This window comes from Ursus americanus, chromosome 3 (genome assembly GCF_024610735.1).
Source record: "Ursus americanus isolate L20-20 chromosome 3, mUrsAme1.1.p, whole genome shotgun sequence".
Classification (NCBI taxonomy): Eukaryota; Metazoa; Chordata; class Mammalia; order Carnivora; family Ursidae; genus Ursus; species Ursus americanus.
In genome coordinates, this window is record NC_142129.1 from 44681867 (window position 1) to 44703487 (window position 21621).

At 53.7% G+C, this 21621-nt stretch overlaps 1 protein-coding gene across 6 annotated transcripts in view; it reads left to right on the forward strand.

The window, feature by feature from the left end:
- The window catches only part of CRHR2 (corticotropin releasing hormone receptor 2), a 44826-nt gene extending 34967 nt beyond the window's left edge, over window positions 1-9859 (forward strand). For 3 of the 6 annotated variants that reach the window (XM_045792923.2, XM_045792921.2, XM_045792922.2), the window contains 5 exons: window positions 972-1044; window positions 7469-7554; window positions 7729-7864; window positions 8095-8136; window positions 9571-9859. In XM_045792923.2, the coding sequence (XP_045648879.1) occupies window positions 972-1044; window positions 7469-7554; window positions 7729-7864; window positions 8095-8136; window positions 9571-9711 (478 nt within the window). In that variant the 3' untranslated portion in view covers window positions 9712-9859. Of the gene's footprint in view, window positions 1-971; window positions 1045-6643; window positions 6977-7468; window positions 7555-7728; window positions 7865-8094; window positions 8137-8374; window positions 9279-9570 lie in introns of those variants that run through there. The other 3 variants (XM_087860941.1, XM_087860940.1, XM_087860942.1) reach the window with 2 other exon arrangements.
- The last annotated feature ends 11762 nt before the right edge of the window (window positions 9860-21621 follow it).

Sequence of the window (21621 nt, forward strand, 5' to 3'; positions counted from 1 at the left end):
GCCACCAGCTGAAACAAGAGGGGACAGGGGAATGTCAGTCTCCAAGAGGTCTCTGAGGCCTGGAGAGAACGGATGAGATTTGGGGGCAGGGACAGAACTGGGGTACACTCCAAGAACCCAGCGCTGGGAAGAGCTTCTAATGATTAAAACTACCTGAGAATAAGAAGGCTGCCGTGAAAGGTAGTGAGCTTCCTGTCAAAGGGGGTGTTCAAGCAAAGACCAGAAACCCCAGTGCTGGGAGGCGCCAGGGGAGATTCCTATCTAAGGCAGTGTGCACTGGATGACCTCTAAAGTTAGGGAGGACACGGTCAGAATTTCCCAAAGTCCCTGTGGCCCTTCCTGAAGTCTAGTAGGAGTGGTTGACAGAACCAGTCTGCGTCCTGGCCCCACCCTTCCCCTGGACTCTGAAGCTTCTACACCCACCATCATCCCCAGAGAGTAAGCAAGCCTCTGGTAGCAGCAGGCCCCCTTCACTGGGTGAATGAGGCGCAGCTCAGAGAAGGGCTGGGGTTCGGGGCTGGAGAAGGCTCCCGCCTCTACATCTGCTGCTTTGTGCGGCTGAGTGCCTGGCACGTGGAGTAGCAGGTTCCAAGCAATGCAGAAGCATGTGCTACCGGGGGCCTGGGCCCTGGGCCAGCAGGGGGGAGCCCAGCTCTCCCTTCATTCGTGAGCCTCCTGCATGCCTAGCCCCGGGTGCCACAGTCTGGAATGGGGTAGGGGAGTGAGGAGGAGGGGGAGGAGACCCAGGGTCTGCCCTCAGTCCAGCTGGTAACACCAGACCCTCCATGGAGGGCAAAAGACAGCCCAAGGGTGTGCTGAGATCGTCAGAGGGGCCGGGGCCATCCACCCAGGCATTGGGTCTCAGGGATTGGGTCTCAGGAAGGGTCAAGCCAGAGAACCCTGGGCCCAAGTCTACTGTGGTGGCCAGACTGTGGCTCAGCAGGCCACTTACAGCCACCCCATCTTTGCAGGTGCTGGTTTGGCAAGGAGCCCGGCGACCTGGTGGACTATATTTACCAAGGCCCCATCATCCTCGTGCTGCTGGTAGGTCCTCAGTGGGGACCGGGATGGGGCTGGGCACCGGGAGGACGCAGAGGACCCACCCAACAGAGATGCTGGGGAAGAATGTGGCCCAGGGTGGCCCCCCTGCACACCGTCTGTACATACCACCCCACTTCCTGGCACCCCCACTCCCACTCTCCCTACTCTATGCTCCATCCCCTGGTGCAGCCCCCTCACCTCTGGCCCTCAGGTTCTTCCTCTGGGCAGAGAATCGGTCTGACTGGCAGATTTCTAGTGCCTCCCACATCTGACGTCCCCTTGCCAGGTACTGAGACAGCCAGGCGAGGGGGCGGCTGATGGCAAGAGAAGGGTGTGCGGACTTCTGTTCAGCCCAGACCTATACCCCCCTCTGTCCCCAGCGACCCCCTCTGGGGCCCAGCCCACCGCCCCCAGCCTGGAGCAGAGCTACCAGAATGAGGCATAATGAGCGATTGTTCCTTGCCTGGCTCCCTGCCCTTTGCCAAATGTATTCGCATTTAAGGTATAATTGCCAGCACGTCTTTAATCCACAACGAGCTTTAATTAAGGTAGAGTTTAAGTAGAGGCTGCATTCTACAAAAATGAACCCATTATATATCATACATTTTGAAAAAGAGACATGCAAAAAAGCCCCATAAGAAATTGGCATTTACGTAAGACTTATTTCAGGCTTGGTAATTTCGGGCTCCTGTATGCACCAGCTGCCTTAAAGGGCCACCAGCTCCTTGTGGGATACATAGGAGGGAGAGAGAGAGAGAGAGAGAGAGAGAGAGAGAAAGAGAGAGAGAGAGAACGAGAGCACGCCATCCTCCTCTTGCACACAGCAGGTGCCTAATGGGGGTTCTGTAGTCTACCTTGGAGACAATTAGTGTTTATCTCTTTCATTTCCTGACTCCTCCTTTTTGTGACTTCTTCTGGAGTTCATCTCCCCCATCTTTGGAGTGCCCTTGATGTATATGAACTAGAGATGACTAGGGAGGTTTTCTACCCACTGCCTGAAATTCCACCATCAGAAATTCCACCTTATTTCAGAGGCAGAAGCCAGTCCTTCGGCAGTCAGCGGGGTAGGGGGAGTGACTGTCTTTGGAGTCCCCAGCTGCAACGAGTCACTTATCCCCAGCTTCAGTGTGAACGGAAACCCCTTGAGACCCATCTCCTCCCCAGCCAGCTGCTGAGAGCCCATCCTGGAGGGATAGGGCTTTTCATGAATCTGGGACCCTGCCAAGAAGGCTGGCTGGGGTGGGGCTTCAGCCATAGTGGGGAGGGAGCCCCCGATTGCAAGGATGTTGGGCAGCGTGAGGAAATGAACAGAGAATGGGAGCTGGGCATGGAGGGCTCCGTGTCAGCCCCCACTCCCCGCCTGCTCCTTCTGGCCCCTTTTTCTGCTTCCGCCCCCCACCTCTTGGCCCAAGAGCCCTCTGCATCTCCCTTTGGGCCCAGCCCACACCCCACACCCGGCTATTGCACTTACAGGGCTTCTAGGTTCCCCACTGACCTGTCCAGAAGCTCCATCTTCATTACTTCCAGATCTCACATCACCCATGCCTGGAAATAGGAATTATGATCCCCATTTTATAGCTGAAGAAATTGAGAGAGATGAAACTGACGGCCCAAGGTCACCACTAACTAACAGCTAGCTGAGCTGAGACGCAGGGGCCCATCACCCACCCCCTGCCTGTCCCCTTGGTCTTACAGTTACCCCACCACCCCTGCCCTCCCCTGATGGTTCATGGCTGCATTTCTGCTGCTGAAAGACACGACCAGGCTTATTTCTGGGTTCTGGGAAGTGAATTGGCTGGTTCAGTTTGCAGGAGGCTGTTGTCACGGTGTTGTCATGGGAAAGGCATGTGGCACTTACTGGGTCCTGCTCTGGACCAGGTGCAGGGCTCAGGGCTCTCCATGAGAATTTTAACCCATGCCGACCTTCTGAGACAGGCTCTGTGGTGTCCCTTTAGGACTGCTGAGGAGGCAGAAGCTCAGGGAGGTTAATGAAGCAACTTGCCCAAGGCCATGCAAGTGCCCTTTGCCCAGCCAGACTTAGAGCCATGGGACAAGAACTTGGTGCCAGGTGTTCGTTTGGGACCACCTCCCAGGAAGCACTGTGAGGGGTGGGAGTGGAAGTCAAGGCAGGGAGGAAGCCAAGGTGAGGTGACGAGCTAACTTCCATGGGGACAACCACGTGGAAGTCTCAGATTGGTCCCCCACTGAAGGTTGGGAAGCTGGGTTACTTCTCCACACACCTCCCGCCTCATCAGTGGCAGTTGCCCAGGGGACAGGAAACCCGCCCATTTCCAGGCCCCTCAGTTGTCAGCCTGAGCTAGCTCCCCTGGCACAGAGGGAGCCTGAGGCTGAGAAGTGTCCCCAGCAGCTGCAGGGGACCCCCAGCTCGGCTCCTTCAGGACACGCCCATCGGGTCTGTCTGACTAAAGTCTCCTCGCTCAGTGCTTCTCCCAGCAATGTCCCAGCAGCCCCCCGTCCACATGCAAATTCCAGGGCCCCCCCACCTGCCCCTGGGAATGTCTGGGGTGGGCCCCAAGATCTGCATTTGGACGAAGGGCCCCGGGTACCTTGGATGTGCATGCCCAAGTCGGAGAGCCATGGTGTCCGGGGCCTTGCCAGGCAGGGATGTGCATCGTCCGGGCTTTCTCCGTGGCCCAGCCAGGGCCCTGCTCGCAGGGGGTCTCGGGATGTGGGCCTGTGAGGCTTCACCCGCCTGGAGCATGCCAACAGGAGGAGAAAGCAGAGGCACCCAGTGAGGAGCAGGCTCCCAGGCGCCGGGAAACAGACGGGTCTCGAGGCTTCTGGAGGTACCCCCAAGTCCATCTGGCCAAGTCGCTGGGGTCCACAGATGCACGTGGGACAGACAGGCCGGCCGGCCGTATTGAACTGACCCGGCGAATGTGCAGTCCGGGAGGCTGAGAGCAGGGGAGCAGTGAGAGGAGGGACCTGAGCTGTGTTGGCAGCACCCCAACAAGCATGCCCAATACCCAGAACTGGAGGGAGCAGGGGCTATCTCTGAGGCTGGGAACCATGTCCGAAGCCCAGGAGGCAGGAACGTCAGTCCCTTTCCATCTCCCTCCTTGCCTGCCTCTGCACAAGCCACAGCGAAGTTCGAGGAGGGTCTCCCGTGAGCACCAGACTTAGCAAGTACCCTCACCTTGTGGGGAAGGGGCGGGGGGTGGCCCAGGGTGCTCTTCGCCGGGGAGCTGGCTCTGTTTACTTTCCCTGCCTTGGTGGGAGGCGGTATGCTGTGGGGCATCCTAGAACAAGCTCTGGTTGTGGCCCCCTGGGATTTGTGACCCTGAGGAACCTCCTCGCTTGGAGCCTCGGTTTCTCACCTCTAACATGATGATGCCTGGCCCTGCTTCATGGAGTCACCGGGAGGACCCATGGTAGCCCTGGGGCTCCGCCTCCGGCCTGTCCTCCTCGCACCTGGAGGCACAGGTCTGGATCCCGTGCTGATGGGCCTCGCAGTGCTCTCCTGAGCTCTGGTCACCCATCCCTGGCAGTGTGGCCTGTGCCGTCTGTCTGCTTCCTTCCATCTGGCCCAGATTTCATAAACTCCTGCAGGAGCAACAGCACGAGGCAGGGGTCCGGAGAAGGACGCTGAGGCCTCAAATCCTGACACCAGTGTGTCTTATGTGGCGTGGGCAAGTGATAGAGCCTCTCTGAACCTCAGTTTGTGCATCTGTAAAATGGGAATAATGATCACACCTACCGCATAAGGCTGCTGCTTGAGGAGTAGCCATGAAGTGCTTGGAACAAAACCGGGAATGATGTGGGTCCTGGGCCACATTAGGGAGCACTAAGCCTCCCTTGTCCGTCCTAGTAGCAACCATATGTCCAGATCCTGACTCTGGGCCTGACACACACCACCGCCTGCCAGACCGGGGCTCTGACCAGGCTGGGGCCCCCCTCCCACAGAGCCTCATTAGGAACTAATGTGCCCGAGCTCCCAGCATCAGAGCTCCAAGAAACACGGGGCAGGAGCGAGGCTGGACTTCTCCGGGGGAGTTTCTCTAGGGGGTCTGGCCTTACTTACCCTTTCACCCTGTACGCTCTCCCCTCAGCATTCCCGGAGCCCCTGCCATGTGGGCTGCCCTAGGAACATTCTGGGCTGGGAGGGCCCTGCAGTCGCTGTTCTAGAAGGAGGTAGATTTCACTGCTTGGGCTCATCTCAGCCACAGTGGCTGCTAGCTGGCCTATCTCCCCCCGGGCCTTTCTTTGCCTGAAAAGAAATCCCCCACCTTCCTTTAGCCCTCAGCTCAAGTGCCATTTCTCTTGGCCTTTCTGACCCCTTCCCCCAGACCATAAGACTTTTGGGAGCAGGGACCTTACACATGGCAAGTCAGCTCACTGAATGAATGAATGAATGAATGAATGAATGAATGAATGAATGAATGAAACTAGGCTGGACAAGGCTAGGGTACAATAGCCAGTGCTCACTGAAGAACTGGTATTTGGGTTGGGGGGAAGAGGAAGGTCCAAGAGTAGAAAGCTCAGTGTGGGCTGGGGGCCTGAGGCTCCCTGGAGGAAGGGAGTGGAGAAGATGCTGTGAAGGGGTGGCTGGGGACCACACTTACAAGGAAAGAGTGACTCTCAGGCTTCATAGACCTAGGCCGGAGATGGAATGGGGGCAGCATCACTGACCACCTGCCTCACATGAGTAGAGGGGATAAGGCTTGTATCCCAGCTCCTTGGGATGAGACCCTGTCCCTGCTCTTGCCTTGGCACATGGAACAGGACCCTACAGCCAGGAGGTGCCCTGCAACTTACTGACAGAATGGATGCCTGGGCGGGTGGGTAGGTGGGTGAGTAGACAAACTGACGGATTATTGAGTAGGTATTTAGATGGATGAATGGATGGATGGATGGACGGATGGATGGATGGATAATTGAATGAACTGGTTAGTGGGTTGATGGATAATGGGTAAATAGATTGAATGCAGGGAATGTACCAGAAACGAGAATATATTTTGATTCCAGCAGCCTCTACTCTCACAGAAGTCGGGAAGAATCAGAAAAGGTCAAGTGTTTTGTACCACTTGTATAAAAAAATTAGGATTGACCTATCTGTTACGGTGACCTTGTGATCCAAGGGAATACACCAGAAACCCAGGAGCTAGAAATTAGAGGAGCCTTAAGAAGCAGGCTGTAGCAGACCACTGGCTGAAGTCTTCCCCCCCACCCCTTACCCTGGGCTCCCAGGCCAGCCGTGGGTGTGAGAGCAGCAGGCTGTGGTGGAGGAGAAGCCTGAGCCCTCCAGGCCCCCAGAGCATCCTCCAGCTTTGGGGTCATGCAGAGGCCACAGGGCTCTCTGTCCCATGATGTCTGCCAGTGTCCCCCCACTCTCAGCCTGGGATCCAGAACTTAGGAGGGCTTAAGAAGTGACAGATTCTTGGGACAGAGCCTTGGGCGGAATGTGAGTGTGTATGTGCACACACATGTGCTCACACATGTGTGTAGGCATGAGCCAACAGACGCCCTCTGACCATGGGCACTACCTCGGGAGAGATTCCCAAGAAAGGGAACCTCACTTTTCTGTCTGCTCACGTTTGGAGACGGATGTGGAGAAAGGCTGGCATTTCTCCCACGCCCACAGATCCACAGGCTCTCATATGAAGACACTCACACAAGCACAGAGAACAGACCCCCCCGTAGTGTTTGGAGGGCAGCGCAGTCACGCAGACAAGCCGGTGCAGACGGACGGGACACTGGCAGGCCCGCGGTGACCATCCACAGCGCGAGCATGGCTCGGGCGGCCCGGGCAGGTCCTGGGAAGAGACTGGGTGCGTCCGTTCTGATGCCGAGAAAAGGCCCAAAACGAAGACAAATGAGGCCCTTCCAGGAGCCGTGGAGCCAGCCCAGCAGCCCATTCATCTTCATTGCCTCAGACGTGCCTGGGAAGCGTTTTCCTGGGTGCAAGGGAGGGATGGTGAGCGACTAGTCACTCCCTCTGGCCAGGTCCACTCCGCCAGGGTAGCAGGGCCTCGGGGGAACCCTCACTCGACAAGAGGGGACCCTGCAGGGGACAGGGCAAGGGACTGGGGTGGAGCTCTGGCCAGCTCCTGCGGCATCCCCAAGTGGGGCAGGGGGGTTGGGGACTTTCTGAGGAGCTGCGCCTCAGGAGAGGGGGCCTCTGTGTCCTTGGTCACTAACTCCAAGGCTGCTTTTCCCCCCTCGGGTCTGGAGGTGGAGAAGCAGGCCCTGGAGCCCTCGGGGGACGGGGAATTGAGCAAACGAAGCATCTGCCTGTCCTCGTGAGGGAGAAGCAGAGGCCTTGGGACCACAGGCAGGGGCTGCGGTGACGGGTAGGACAGATGTGTCCATGGGACATGGGGTTCAGTGGGCTGCAGGGGGAAGTGGCTGCCTCTCAGTTCATTCCCCACCTTATGGTCCTTCTCTTTTTTGCCTTCCCTCTCTCCAGATCAATTTTGTATTTCTTTTCAACATCGTCAGGATCCTAATGACAAAACTGCGAGCATCTACCACGTCAGAGACGATCCAGTACAGGTGAAGGATGGGAGCCTTAACCCCTGGGGGCAGGGATGAGGGGGGGATCTGGGCAGAGCCCTCCAGAGCCTCACAATCCTCAGCCGGGGAGCTTTTCCCACGGGAAATGGCACCCGAGTGAGGCCCTGCTTGCGGTGTGGGCTCAGACTGCCTTGTCGCCCTCTCGCCCCCCAGGAAGGCGGTGAAGGCCACCCTGGTCCTCCTGCCCCTGCTGGGCATCACCTACATGCTCTTCTTCGTCAACCCTGGGGAGGACGACCTGTCGCAGATCGTGTTCATCTATTTCAACTCCTTCCTGCAGTCGTTCCAGGTGGGGTGTGGGACCACCTGGGGCTCCTTCCTCACCCCCTGACTAGGTCTTGGTCACCCTAGCCTGCACCTACTGGTGGCCCAGCACCTGTTCTGAGGATTTCTGACAGCCCGTCACTCGCAGTGGGCCCCAGCTCTGAGCTTCTGGGGTCCTGGGTCGAGGTGTTCCCAGCCATACCTGCAGAGTGGCTCCCCAGGCAGGTCACTGACTCCTCCCTCCTTCTTTTCCAGGGTTTCTTTGTGTCTGTCTTCTACTGCTTCTTCAATGGAGAGGTAGGAGACCAGGCTCCAAGGCAGTCCTCAGTTCCCAGCCCAGTGGAGCCGCCCAGCCTCTTGGGAGTGCCTGGGTCCCTGGCTCTGCTCAGCTCTGCCCTGGGCTGGGGAGGGGAAGGCCGGAGAAACCACCAAACTTTGGGAAACAGGAATCCTGCCTGAGGGCGTGGAACCAGTTTAGAAGGTCACCTGTGCAGGCTGGAAACAATAGGCCAGCCCCTCACAAAGGCACTTGGAGAGCTGGGTGAGCAGAGGAGTCCAGGCTGTAGGGTCTCACAGAAGAGAGAAGCCAGAGCACAGCTGGTAACAGGGGAAGACATTCCAGGAGCGAGTCAGGTGTGAGCCAAGCATCCAGGCCTTGGTGGACGCAGGGAGCAGGAAAGACACCAGCACATTCTCCCACCACAGAGCAGACCACACGCCTTGGGGCCGACGCCAGGGAACAAGGAACTGGGGACAGCCTGCTTAGCTCACAGAGCCCAGAATCTTGGCGTAAGCAGCTTGGGAGAGAGGCTCACACCAGCCTGTGGTGGGTGAGGACACACAGTGGGTTATGTGGCAAAGAGACACAGCCCCAGGTCCTGCGAGCTTCCGAACACTCAAGAGGGACGCCACCGCCACCCTGAGGCACTTCCCCTGCCTATGCAGAGGGTGACAGTGGGGTGTCCCTGCACACCTGGGTCTCTGTCGATTAAAAGCAGACCGCACATGGGCAAGTCCGACAGTGGAGACTGGCCTGGGCTGGAGGGCAGGGGGAGAAAGAGCAGCTAAAGCAAACACACGATGCCTCTGGGGAATTGAGTCTGTCCAGCCGTGGGCCAGACTCGCCTATGGGAACAGACTCACATATGGGAACACAGTCGGTTTTGCAGAACAATTCTTTAGGTGCAATACGGATGCGAATACTACGGCACCGCAATGATCAGGTTTTGAAACGGCTGGAACTGTTATCTTTCCATCTCAGCACGTGCTATGGCCCCTGAGGCAGGGTCTGTCCGCCTCTGGAGGGCGCTGGAAGAAGGGCTTTCAGGAGGGAGAGGGATGCCAAGTACCCGAGAAGAGAGCACAGTTGAGCGGATGCCCGGGAGAGCGAGAGGCAGATGTGCGAAGCTGGTGCTTGGGTCACACCATAAAGAGGAGGTGGCAGGGGGATGGGGCAGGGAAGGCAGCGTGTCCCAAGGCAGCGTCAGTGGGGAGCTTATCCAGGACAGGGATGAGGACAGAGGCAGGAGCTTCCGAAGCTAACAGCTTCAGGGGAAGGACCTGCTTCTGGAACCAGCCAGTCCCTCCCTGCGTATGAGGGTGGCGGCTGGGAGGGCACCCCAGCCTCCCTTTAAGGGCCCTGCAAGGGCAGGGAGCAGGGGAGAAGACTCCCAGTTCCCAGGACTGGCCCCCGACCCTGCAGGCGCAACTGAGCCTCTGCCTCCCCCACAGGTGCGCTCGGCCGTGAGGAAGAGGTGGCACCGCTGGCAGGACCATCACTCCCTCCGAGTGCCCGTGGCCCGGGCCATGTCCATCCCCACGTCGCCCACACGGATCAGCTTCCACAGCATCAAGCAGACGGCCGCCCTGTGACCCCTCCGTCACCCCGCTCACTCATCACTCCTCCATCAGGACAGCTTCCCTCTCCTCACGGGGCGCCTTTCTCTGGGTTCACTTTGCCACTTTGCCGCTCAGGCCCTGGTGGGGGCGAAAGGGAGGGAGAGACCGGCTGGCCAGCCCTGCCGGCTGGAGAGAGGTGTGTGGCCACAGGCAGCTCGAGAGGCTCTCAGGAGCCAGGCCCACTAGGCCCTGAGTCTCAGCGCAGAGGGAGCAGAGGGATGTCACAGGGACCACCCCCCTAGAAGAGCAGGTCGCATGTCTTCAGGCAATTGCCCACACGGGCCTCTCTCCCTGCATCCTCACTGTAGCCCCATTCACAGGCGAGGAAACTGAGGCCCAGCGCCAGGAAGGGCCTGCCCAAGTCACACAGCTCGTTCGTGGCAGAGCAGGGTGCTCTCATCTCTGTGTGGACCTCCCCACCGACAGCAGGGTGACATTCGGCTTTGCTCCCTGCTCCCTGCCTCCCTGCTCAGGGCTGCCCTCTGCAGTGGAGGGGGTCACAGCAGCTGGAAGCAAAGAATTAGTTTGGCTTCATCCCAGGGGTTCTCACCTACACCCCAGCCCAGGGCAGGCCGTCTCTCTGCCCCTCCCCAGCCATCCTCCTGTCCCTGGGTCCCGGGAAGGATGCTGCTTCCTGTCCCGGGAGACCTCTTCTCGTCCTAGTCCCCAGACTCAGGGAGGGACACGAGGGGAGGAAGACCCAGCTAGGGCAACCAGATACATAGTGCAGGATGAAACGAGGAGGAGAAGCATGCTGGCCGGGGGCAAGGAGTACGAAACCAATTAGGTCTTTGGTGATTAGAACGAATCTCCCAGCTCCCACCTGACTAGGCCTCATTTCAGCCTCCCCTTCAGAAACATCTCGGCTCTCTGTGAAATAAACCATGCCTCTGTGGAAACAGCCTCCCCTCAGGTCAAGTCAACCAGGCATATGAAGGGGTGCCGTGGCCGAGAATGGGGGGCTGGATCCATTCTCGTTTGCAGAGTCCATAGCCCTGGCCTAGGGCTGGTTCTCTCTGACCTGTCCCTTACTCCCCCAGGACAGTCTCTACCCTCCTCCCCTACCGAGGGCAGTTTAATCCAGCACAGAGGAGAGGTACAGCTCGCCCAGCACACCATAGCTAGTCTCAAAGGCCAATGTTCTGAAATCCGGAGGCAAGTGTAGACAAGGCCCCACGGTATCCATGAACAACTATGAGGACGTTTCCAGGACAGGGTGGGAGCGGAGGAGAGGAGGCAGGAGCCATCAGGTCAGGGTTCAAAAAGGCTTTTGCTCTAGGAATACCCCCAAAATATTTTTTTTTTATAATTATGTGTCCCATCTTGCATATTTTTCAGTTGACATCTAATGGGGTTTTTTTTACATTTTTAAATAGGCGAGAGAGGTGATTTCTGGCTTTTGGCAAATATTTACATTTTAAAATAAAACTGCCACAGCATGTTAAAATAAATCATTCAGAATCCAAACACAGCCGTGATTTAATAGCCACCCTCTTCTGTTTGAAAAAATAACAAGCTAACCAGCTCTTCCTCAATGGCTGGAAATTTTACATTGTTCCTTTTCTCTTTGAACTAGTATCTTCATTCCATGTCCCCCACAGAATTTCGTACTGATGCAGCGTTTTTATGGTTGAAAGTCTTTCCTTGCTCACCTTATCATACTTCTCTGCCACAAAATATATTTAGAAATTGAAATAGAATTATTTAATTTTCTGTGACTAAAATTTGTAAGAGTTTTTTTTTTTTTTTTAAGAAACATCTTCTGGATTGAGTTATCACAACTATTTTTGATATAAAATATAGGGTCCAATTGATTAATACCACATAGACACTGAAAGTTTTTGTAAGGCAAATGTTACACCTAAAAAGGAAAAATTATTGAGAACACATCTTCACGGAATGGATAGGAATTTAATGGTTCGTGAATCTGTGGGTGGAACCCCATTGCTGGAATGAATCAGGACTCAGCATCTTTTCTTTCTTTTTCATTTGTATAGCTCCACCGGCTGAGAACGAGCAGCCCTTTCACATAAATAAGTAGCTGTCACTCAGGTCTCTGACCTCCTTCTGGGACGATGCCGAGAACTGCATAGTGATCCAGCATCAAAAATGATGTGCCAGCCCACCACTCGATTAAGTCCCCTTTAAATCTGGCTCAAAGAAATGAACCGAAAACCATCTGACTTGCAAAGGCTTGGCTACCCCGGGCCGGAGCTCCCCCCATCTTGCACCACGGGCGGCTGGGTGCCGCGGAGTTTAATGGCTGGGCGGTGCCCCTGAGGGACAGGCGGCCGGGCCCCCTGCTTTGCTTCTGTCAGCAGGAAGGCAGTGCGGCTCCCTGACGTTGTGCTTTCTAGAGACCCGGAACTAACTCTTGTGTGTCTTGTGAAGCCTCCCTGTGCGCTCGGAGGTGGTGTACTAGCTGCTTCCGTTAGCATCACAGGGGTTCTTATGGAGCAAGGAGCTCAGGGCTCATCAGAGCAGCCGTGGCAGAGCTGGGGCCTCAGCACCGGGTCCCTGCCACTCATCACTGCTCCTCAGAGGTGGCTCCTCGCCCCACGGCCCTGTTTCCCGGCCTGCAGAGCGCCAGAGTCACGAACCTGTGCTCAGCAGGCAGTTTGGCCTGCTCCGTCCTCAGTTCAGAGAAGGCCCCTCCTGGGTCCTGCGCGGACCGACCGTGCACCCCCTGACCCCTGGGGCCCTCGGGCGTGCCCCCACCCCAGAGCCATTGTTAGCCCTCTGTGGGTCCCGCACTGGGTAACCTCGTTAGCCATCTGCTCCTCACAGCCAAGCCAGGCCTCGTGAGCACCTGCTTCAGCGTGGGCAGGCCCTCACTGAGCTGGCTTTCCTGGAAAGTGGCCTCTTTGGCAGACTCTCCTCCCTAGTAGGCAAGTTCTGGCACCCACACCCCTCCGGGCCCTTGGGCTCTCCTGTTTAACCCTTTCACTCCCCGGATTTATAAAGCCGAGGAAGGCTTGAGACCACAAGGCCCAGATGGACACTGAGAGACTCCTGGGGACACGCAGAGGTGCACCCAGACCCCAGACGCACACATGTCCATCAGTCGGTCGTTCCCCATTTACTGAGCACCACTGAGTGCCACGTACGGAGATAACAGCACGCATAACACAAGGTCCCTATTCCAAGAAACCCAGAATTGACTTGAGAAGAAATAGCTCCCTAACGGCACCAGGTAGAAGCAGGAGGAAGGATGTGCTCTGTGTCCCTACCTGGCTGGCTGGGTCTGCCGGTGTCCGTTTCTGTCTGCTGTGGTGAGGAGAATAGGGTCAGGCCTAGGGACGGAAAACAAGTCACGTTCTGCGGTTGGCGCTTTCCTCAGCTCCCTGCATTTTCCACATCTCTGAGACCATGCCCGTGGCGGCCTCAAGCCAGGCAAGGTTTGGGGGACACAAGAACCTCAGCTGCCCTCCCCTGTTCCCTGCCCATGTCCCATAGTCCAGAGACAGAACTAGAAAAGGAGCCCAGTGTTTGCTGCTCTTCCTTCCTGAGCACCTTCAGAGCGAAGTGGGCAGATGGGGTGCATGGGCAGTGAGGCAACGGGCTGGGAAGGGGGGCTGCCACAGCAGGTCGCTCCCTTCCCATGTCTGAGGCCGACACAGGCGTGCCTGGGGGCTGCAAGGCACGAGCGGAGTCCTTTCCTAGAGTGACACTTCAGCCAGGGTCAGGGAGAGGTCTGTGGAAAAGAGCTCTGCCTCAAGCCAGGGAGCCTGGCCAGGGGCTCTGAGAACACACCTGGGTGGCTCATCAGAACCCACGGGACTGCTCTTCAAGAGCAGACTTCGGGAACCTTTATTTCCAGACTGGGTGGGATCTGGGAATCTGCATGTTCACAAGCCCCTCAGGTGTTTCTGTGCTGTCTAGTGTGAGAACCGCTGAACTGCACAAAGAAATATCTCGTCTCTTCTTCCCAACACACACACACACACACACACACTCTACTATAGAAAGGGAAGGTGAGTGACCTGACCTGCCTTTCTGGAAACCTCTAAGGGAAGGCAGCTATAGCAGGAGGAAAGAGGCAGATACAAAACATGTAAATTTATTCATCAATATGCTTATTATGGTTTCCAGCTCTGCCCCTGAGATGCCACTAATTCTCCTGAGGGAGTTGCCCCACTTAGAGATGTTAGTTAGCAGGAGGAATGGGGCTGAGAGCATGCAGAGATCACCGCCCCATGTTGACTGAGTTTCCCCCAGATATTGTTGGTAGGGATTTCTTTGCTCAGAGCCAGAGGCCCTCCCACAGAGCTGTGGCATGCTTCCCTCACCACAGAACGTGGACCCCATCTAGAGAATCCCGTCCATTCTACAGGACCCAGCCCAAAGAGCCTCTCATCTAGGAAGTCTTCCTACCAGCGTTGGTCAGACAAGTCCCGCCTGAAGCCCCTATGGCAATCCTTGCCAGGCTCCACCGCCAGGCTGAGAATTGCTCAAGGCCTGTGCTGCTACTTACACCCACAGCAGGAGCTCTGCACCCAGTAGGAGCTCTAGAAACGTTCACTGAATAAACCGGCCTTGCGTTATCTGTTCCACCCGGAGCTGGTAACTCACAGGCTAGAGTCCAGTGCTAGCAGGACAGACCAAAGGTACAAAGAATCCCAGAGATCTATTAGCTTTACACTGGGGGAAAAGCCATTCTCCTGCTCCACACCCCACCACCACTAGAGCCCAGGGGCCAGGCCCAGCCTGAGGGCATCCCCTCTCCACATGCAGGCAGAAAACTGGAGGAGAGCCTCATCCTTCCAAGACTCCCCTGCAGGCGTCCGCCCATTACTCTCACACCGTGGAGCCCCATGCCTTGATGGGCCCTGACTTCCTACTGGGTGGAGGTAGGGGACCAGACTTGTGCCCCTGCTGTCTAGGGTTGTGCCCATGGTCCTGTCCTGGGGGAGTGGAAGCACCTCTCCCAACCACGTGTCCTGACTTAGCCAACTGACTTTATGATCACCCTGCTTAAACCTCACATTTGTCTAAGGACACAGCAGGGGCCACAAATGCTGCTTGGAAAAATGAATGATTAAAGCCAGGGCCCCAGAAACTTTGAAATGTTAGCTACTACACTTTGGAAAGAGAACCCAAGCAGAGGGACCTTCCGAGGCCAAGTCCGGCATCCAGTCTTGATAACTGCTGGTTGGACAAATGAGTGAGCAGGAAGGGGCATCAGCTCTGGAAGAAAATTGCCCCTCTGCTTCTGCTGTGAAAACAAGAAGTAATTAATTGTGCTTAATAATTAGTTCTGCAGGGCACCAAGGGAAGCCTTCCCTGGCTCCCTGAGGCTCAACTGCATGCAATGAACAATCCAGCATCACGGATCCCCATGGAGGCCCCTCTGCCCAAGAAGACAGAGAAATTCAGAGACTTGTCATTTCTTCCTACTTCCCCCATTTCTGGTCTCCCTGTCCTCTGGAGAAGGCTGGTGGCAGACCCGTGAAGGATAAGGACCCTTTCCTTATTCCTCTAGCTTGGCCCAAATAGCTTGTCCTTCTGGGGCTTTCCAAAGCATGCACAATGGAGTCTGTGCCTCTAGACCCTAAGCTAACGAACTCCCCCAGACCTGTCTCAGTCCTTGGTCTGAAACAGATTCTGGGCTTCCCCCCACACACACACACCCTCAACATTGCACAGCTAAATGTTAAGGTCTTTATGATGCGGGATCGTCGAGCGTGAAGGTCAAGAAAGAATTCTTGAGACATTTCACGGTGCAAAAAGGTGCTTGTATTAAAGCACGGGGACAGGACCCGCGGGCAGAAAGAGCTGCCCTTGTGGGTGTAAGGAGTGACTGATTATATACTTTGTGGTTAGTGGGGGGTTAGGGCTAAGTCTCTAAGGAATTTGTATATGTTGAAAGTGAGGTTTACGGGATCTTGGAGGTCTGGCTGTTGTCAAGATAAGGTTACCCTTTCTTATCTAGCAAAACATGAGTCATGAGACCCTTGACGCATGTCCCATTCGCGTTCTACGTGTCTCAGATGTGCATCAGTGGGCTGCGTGTTGTGTCTGATTAATTCTTAGTCATATTCTTCCTGCCTTTGTTTCCCTCAACATTCCCACCTGAAGGGATGAGAAGAAAAAGTCCTTCTTTGGAAATGTGGGTTCTTTCCCCTACCTAGAAAAACACAAATATATGAAATGTACAAATACTATGCATTAAATAGTGCAGAAAATTTCTACAGAAATTCTCAAAAGAACCACAGAACCAAGTTGAAAAGCCCATGACCTCAAGAGACAATAAAAACGCTCTCATGCAGCTAATGAAAGAGTGTCCCACGCTGGCGGTGCTCACGCCTGCCTGTGCCAGAGACAGCGGGGCGTTCTGCGTCACACAGTTTCTGAGCCCACTCCAGGCCTCCTGAAACACAGTCCCAGGGGGTGTGAATTCGCACTTCTAACAGGCTCCAGGAGTGCTTCTCACCCAGGAGGGCCCTGGGAGCCACCAGCACACAAGGCCCTCCCTCCCTCCTTCTTTCCTTCCCTGGCACACAAGGCCCTTAGCTCCCTGCATCTCCTGCTCCATCCACCTCTCCCCTGCAGGGCACAGGTCTGCCTTTCCCGCACCACCTACTCTATGCGGGTTGGGTCTCCAGTTGGAGCCCTGTCTGCCCCGGCCCTGAACTGCCAGGACCCAGGAAATGTCGGGGTTCCAAGACAGATTTCATTTGAACCAAGGGTCCAAAAGCATGAATCTGAAAACCACTGAATTTACACAATCTTCGTTCCTTGGGTTCTCTCCTCTTGGTGCCCCGGGTAGGAAGGAGCTTTCTAAGTGAGATTGCTAGAGGAAGCTTCTACCGAAGCACAGTGGAATGAAACAAGACAGTACACGAATTAGAGCACATAGCAGGGCTAGATGTGTCAGCGTGCTGAACTTGGAGGGAGAAAGCACAGAAGTGAACACCACACATGCCTCAGCATAGCAGACCGGACTAAACGTTTTCCCATGTACTTTCTTATGTAATCCTCTTAAAAATCTGGCAATATAGAAAAAAACAGCTTATAAAGAAAAAAACAAAACAAACGCTCGCTATCCTGAGCTACCAGCTCCTTTCAGGGAGTCTAACCCAGACCTGGGAACTCTTGTCCCTAAAGAACCTTGAAGTCTTAGAGCTTCTCTGCCTCCAACTTCTCAGAGTCTACAGATTTTGTAAGAATTTTTAAATTTACTGCTTTCATTTGTTATAATCTTAAAAAGCCAATGAAAGTCTTAAAAATTAAGTAATCATCTTGAAAAACATTTGACCCTAAAACACCCTTTTCAAAGCATCAACTGAAAGGTAGTTAAACTATCTTAGAAAACATTAGCTGCAGTTCCTCAAACTGGGAATTCCTTAATGTATTCCATGGAGTTTTGAGATTTTGTGTCCTCTGTTAAGGTCACTATGATATGAATTCGTGCACCTGCCTTGGCACGAACAACTCAGCGACTGCCGGGCTTTTCTAGTGGGGACCTGAGTTTTGAGCCTAGAGTTGAGTTACACATGTGCGCTGAAGAGTTGATGTCGTGAAATAAGCCAGTTTTTACACCAAAATACTGAATGTGGAAGCTGCCCTGGAGAATATTCATTCTGAAGTCAAATATTTCTTGAGCACCTACTCAGTGCTCGCACTCTTCTGAGCATAACAAGCATATAGCCATGAATAAAACAGACCCAAATCCCAAACCTCGTGGAACCGACATTCTGACGGGGAGAGTGAAAATTAAGCAAGATAAAGAAGGAAAATATGTTATACAGTGTTAAGCGATAAAGGCGACAAAATAAACGAGGGATGGGCTATAAAGTGTGTGTCTGAATGTGAGGGGAGGAAGATTTGGCTCCAGGTTAAGACTGTAAGTGGAATCACTGCGGAGGCCTCATTGGGGTGACTGCTGGATCAAGTCCTGAGAACAGAGGCAATACTTGTGAGCATCCAATCCTGGCGGGAAGCGTTGCAGACAGATGGAAAAGTCAGTGCCAGGGCCCAGCTTCCGTGTGTGTGTGTGTGTGTGTGTGTGTGTGTGTGTGTAGGTTGCTGCGGAGGGAGATGGGGGAGACCATGCAGGTATTATTCTTGAGAAGAAAAGCCACTGAGTCTGAATTTGTAGGACCAATGGGTTCACTTCGGCTGCTGTGTTGAAAACAGATTGTGAGCTCAGATAAGAGTCTTGCAACACACCAGTGGGGAGATGGTGGTGGCTGGACCAGGGTGGTGGCCCAATTCTGAATATCCAGTGAGGCTGGAGTTGAGGGCCTGCATGCGGCACGTAAGAGGAAAAGCAGTCAGGATGGGCATTGGGGAGCTGTTACTATCTGAGAGGTCAGGTTTGCAAGCTTGCTTCAGGATTCTTTAGAGAAAAACGGAAGGTCTGGTCTCAATTTTTAAAAGAATGCTAATAAGGATTTTTTTTAAACTTGTGTGTTTTTTTTCCTTTCCCACAATCTCGCTGTGCTTAATCTCACTATCAATTAACTCGCACTCAGATGCAGAACAGTGGGTTTTGATGAGCTAAAAAAGGTTTTAATTAGGCTAAGTTGTGTTAGTTAGCATAACTGCTTTTGCGTTAATTGTTGGCGATTGAGTTTTAAGACAACAAATGCAGACACTGTCTGGAAAAATTCTACGAGGGCTCACTTCTATACCAAGTCCAGAACATTACAAGAGGAGGCAGAGAGCTCTGGCTCCCAAAGAAAGAAGGGCTCTTTCTTCCCAGCCTCACGCTCACGAAACTTCCATTAGGTTCAGGCTCAGGCTGTAGCCTGGGACAGAGGCGTGGAGGGCTAGAGCAGGACCATCACAGCTAGACGGTGGAAGAGTCGGAACTAGAGCGCACTTTATGTCCAGCACAGCCCCACCCCACCCCCATATCCTGTAAGCTCGTAGCTCCGTGAGATCACCCAGGGAAACCGAAACCCCACTGCACACTTGCCCCTCCACCCTGCCCCACTTACCGAACTATCTCACTGGATACAGGTTCTTATAAATTTACATTTTCAAGGGAAAGCCCTTTCCGGGAAGCAATGGGTCCAGCATTTCACATGGTAAGAAAGTTCTCAACCGTAGAACAGTAGGGAAAACCCCGAAAGGGACTACAATTCCCTCCGAGGGATCCTCCACAGCTCATCTTGACTGTACTGTCCCTGCCCCCCAGACACACCATTACAGAGTTAGGGCTCCCACAGAGTAGATGGACATTCCCTAATTCAAACAGACCCCTTTCTCTTTGAAATCCAATTGCACACGAAGAGGCCTGAGGCCTCTCAAGCCAGTGTCCCGGGCTGTAGTTCTACAGTCTCCTCTCTGGACAGCTTGGAGTGGCCTTAGATTTAAAAATCAAGCCAAAAAAGGCTCACTCATTGGCCTTTTTCACTTAACACGAGTGTCAGCCACCCCACTGGGCCCAACACAGGTCCACCTATCTGCCTAAAGCTCTGGGGACAGAGGGCTTCTTTCTTTTTAAATGAGGACATGAAGTTTCTCTAATGGTGAAGGCTTATCAGCTTTAGGTTATACAAATATTCCAAGATGACTGTACCCATATGTAGTGTCGGAGCCCGAGTCACACATGGACGTAAAGAATTCAGGCCAAGGACAGGAACTTTCCTCTCAACCAGCTCGAATGGCAAACTTCAGGGAGTGAGGGGGAAGACAGACACTCAGCTGTTTCATGGGCAAGCTAACTAAACACTGAACCCATTCTGTTCAACCAGCTTTCAGAAAAGGAAATAACCCTCACGGACAGTAGCAAAAGGACCAAGTGACTTAAGTGACAACTCAGCTCTCCCCTCTCCAAGCAAAGGCCCTCCCTTACGGTTCCTTTTATAATACTTTCCTTAGCACCCATCACGGCACAGCACATCTAACGAACTGCCTGGGCCACAGACTCGGTTTTCGGACACGAGCTCTGGCCAGATTTCAGAACCAGAAATGGTTTTACAAAACAATACCTAAATGGTTTTGGTAAATCTAGGTATCAAGGCAAACAGGAATGCTCTGAAAGAACCTCCTGATGCTGAGTGAACACTGTGTGTCTTTTGTGGTAAATACCCCCAAGTGGGCTTATGTCGCACAGCAGACAGGCGGTAAAAGCAGGAAGAGGAGCAAGCGCCAGATCAGACAGGAGAAAGGGGACAGGGAGGAGAAGAGAGGAGAAGGGAGGGCAGAAGAGGAAGAAATTAGCTAGCTAGGGCACTAAGCAAAGTCAGTGGCTGACAGAAACTGAGGCGCACGGAGACAGGAAATAGTTGTTGCGCACAGTGAGCCTACGAATGGTCTTCTTATACCTTCTTTCATCTTCTTCTCTACTGTTAGCAACACCCTCCTCAAGCAGAGATCTACAGTTTCTCTTAAGAGAAGTCATGACTGATACAACTAGACTTCCTAACCTGGCTGAGAATCAGCTTTTACAAACTCCGAAGTATGGGACAAGAAGGAAAGGTCTTGAGTTACGGGGCAGGGTTAGATACAAACGAGCATATTCTGATAGCAAGAAACTACTGAAACTTTGTCCTAAGTGACCGAGTAAGACGCTGGTGCAGTGAGGATAGTGACCAGGATGGGAAGTAAGTTAGTAGGTTTCTCCAGGAGCCCCATCCCATACAGACCTACAGGCCTATTCAGGTAGTCCTGTTAGCCACAAAACCAACTATTCTAAGACAGTAGTGATTAAATGGCTCTACCTCAAGGTCAGCCATTTTGATTCCAAGAGCTTAGGCCTTTCCAACATCTGAGAAGGTACGTTCCCACTGCTGTCGGAGAGCATGTGGATCCCCTCGTTCACTGAGGCTGAACATCCTGAAACATTTTTTCAAAGGCAAGATTTTCTTAGACACTTCAGGACACCCTCTCTCAAGTTATCTTCATCCCTAGTCACAGAAGTAGAAACTAGCAAAACATAGACGGCAGCACAGTGTGACATGATCATGTATTTTGAACGTGGTTCAAAACTGGTTCTGCTCTCGGAGTGAACCTGGAAAGGTTTAGCTTTCTTTCCCTTTTCTGTAAAAGGACAATAATGATAAACTACTGTCTGGGTTAAAACACATAGGCACCCTCTTTGAACACAGCGTGGCACATGGGAGGCACCCTACAAACGGGCCCTTCCCTCTGTAAACACTGTGCTGTAAGACTGCACTGCCGTCTCTGGACAGAATCAGAGCAGGCCGGGCAAGTGGGACAGAGGGGAATTCTTCCCCCAACACCAGGGGAGGGAAGCAGAACCTAAGCGGAGAGATGCTTAGGGTTTGTGAGAGCACATTTAGAGACCTCTCAGCGGAGTACCACAAAAACAATGCCGGCTAAATTCATCTTTTTCTGGAAACTTTGGTGTTGACATGACCCCTATTGTCAGAAGAAATCCTTCATTCAGGAGACCTTTCCCCAGTTCGGCGGAGAGGGGGCTCAGGCTCTTTATGGCTTGAGCTGAAACCTCCATTAGAGCAGTGGTTCTCCCACATGCTTTTAGAGTAATATCGATGCCCAGGCCCCGCTCTGGAGAAACTCATTACACTTTGAGGGGAACACAGACATGGGTATTTTGTTAAAGCTCAAGTCATTCTACTCTGCAGTCAGGGTTAACATCTTTCACTGCGGCGCAGGTTGAAAGAGATGTGTCCTTTAACATGCGAGGAAGATACAGCAGCCAGCTGGGAGAACAGCCTGTCACAAACACAAGAGGAGACCCTGGACAAGAGGTCGGGGACACAGGCTGCTGCTTTCCAGCAATTCCTGTCGAAGCTCCCAAATTATAGCCCAATTTCCAGAAGAGACCAAATTCCATCCACAGGATTTTAACACCATTATTGCCTAGAGGCAGCCCGATAACCAAGAATTATTGAAGACGCAACAAGAGGGTAATTTTGAAGCACAGAAAACTTGTTCATCCATTCA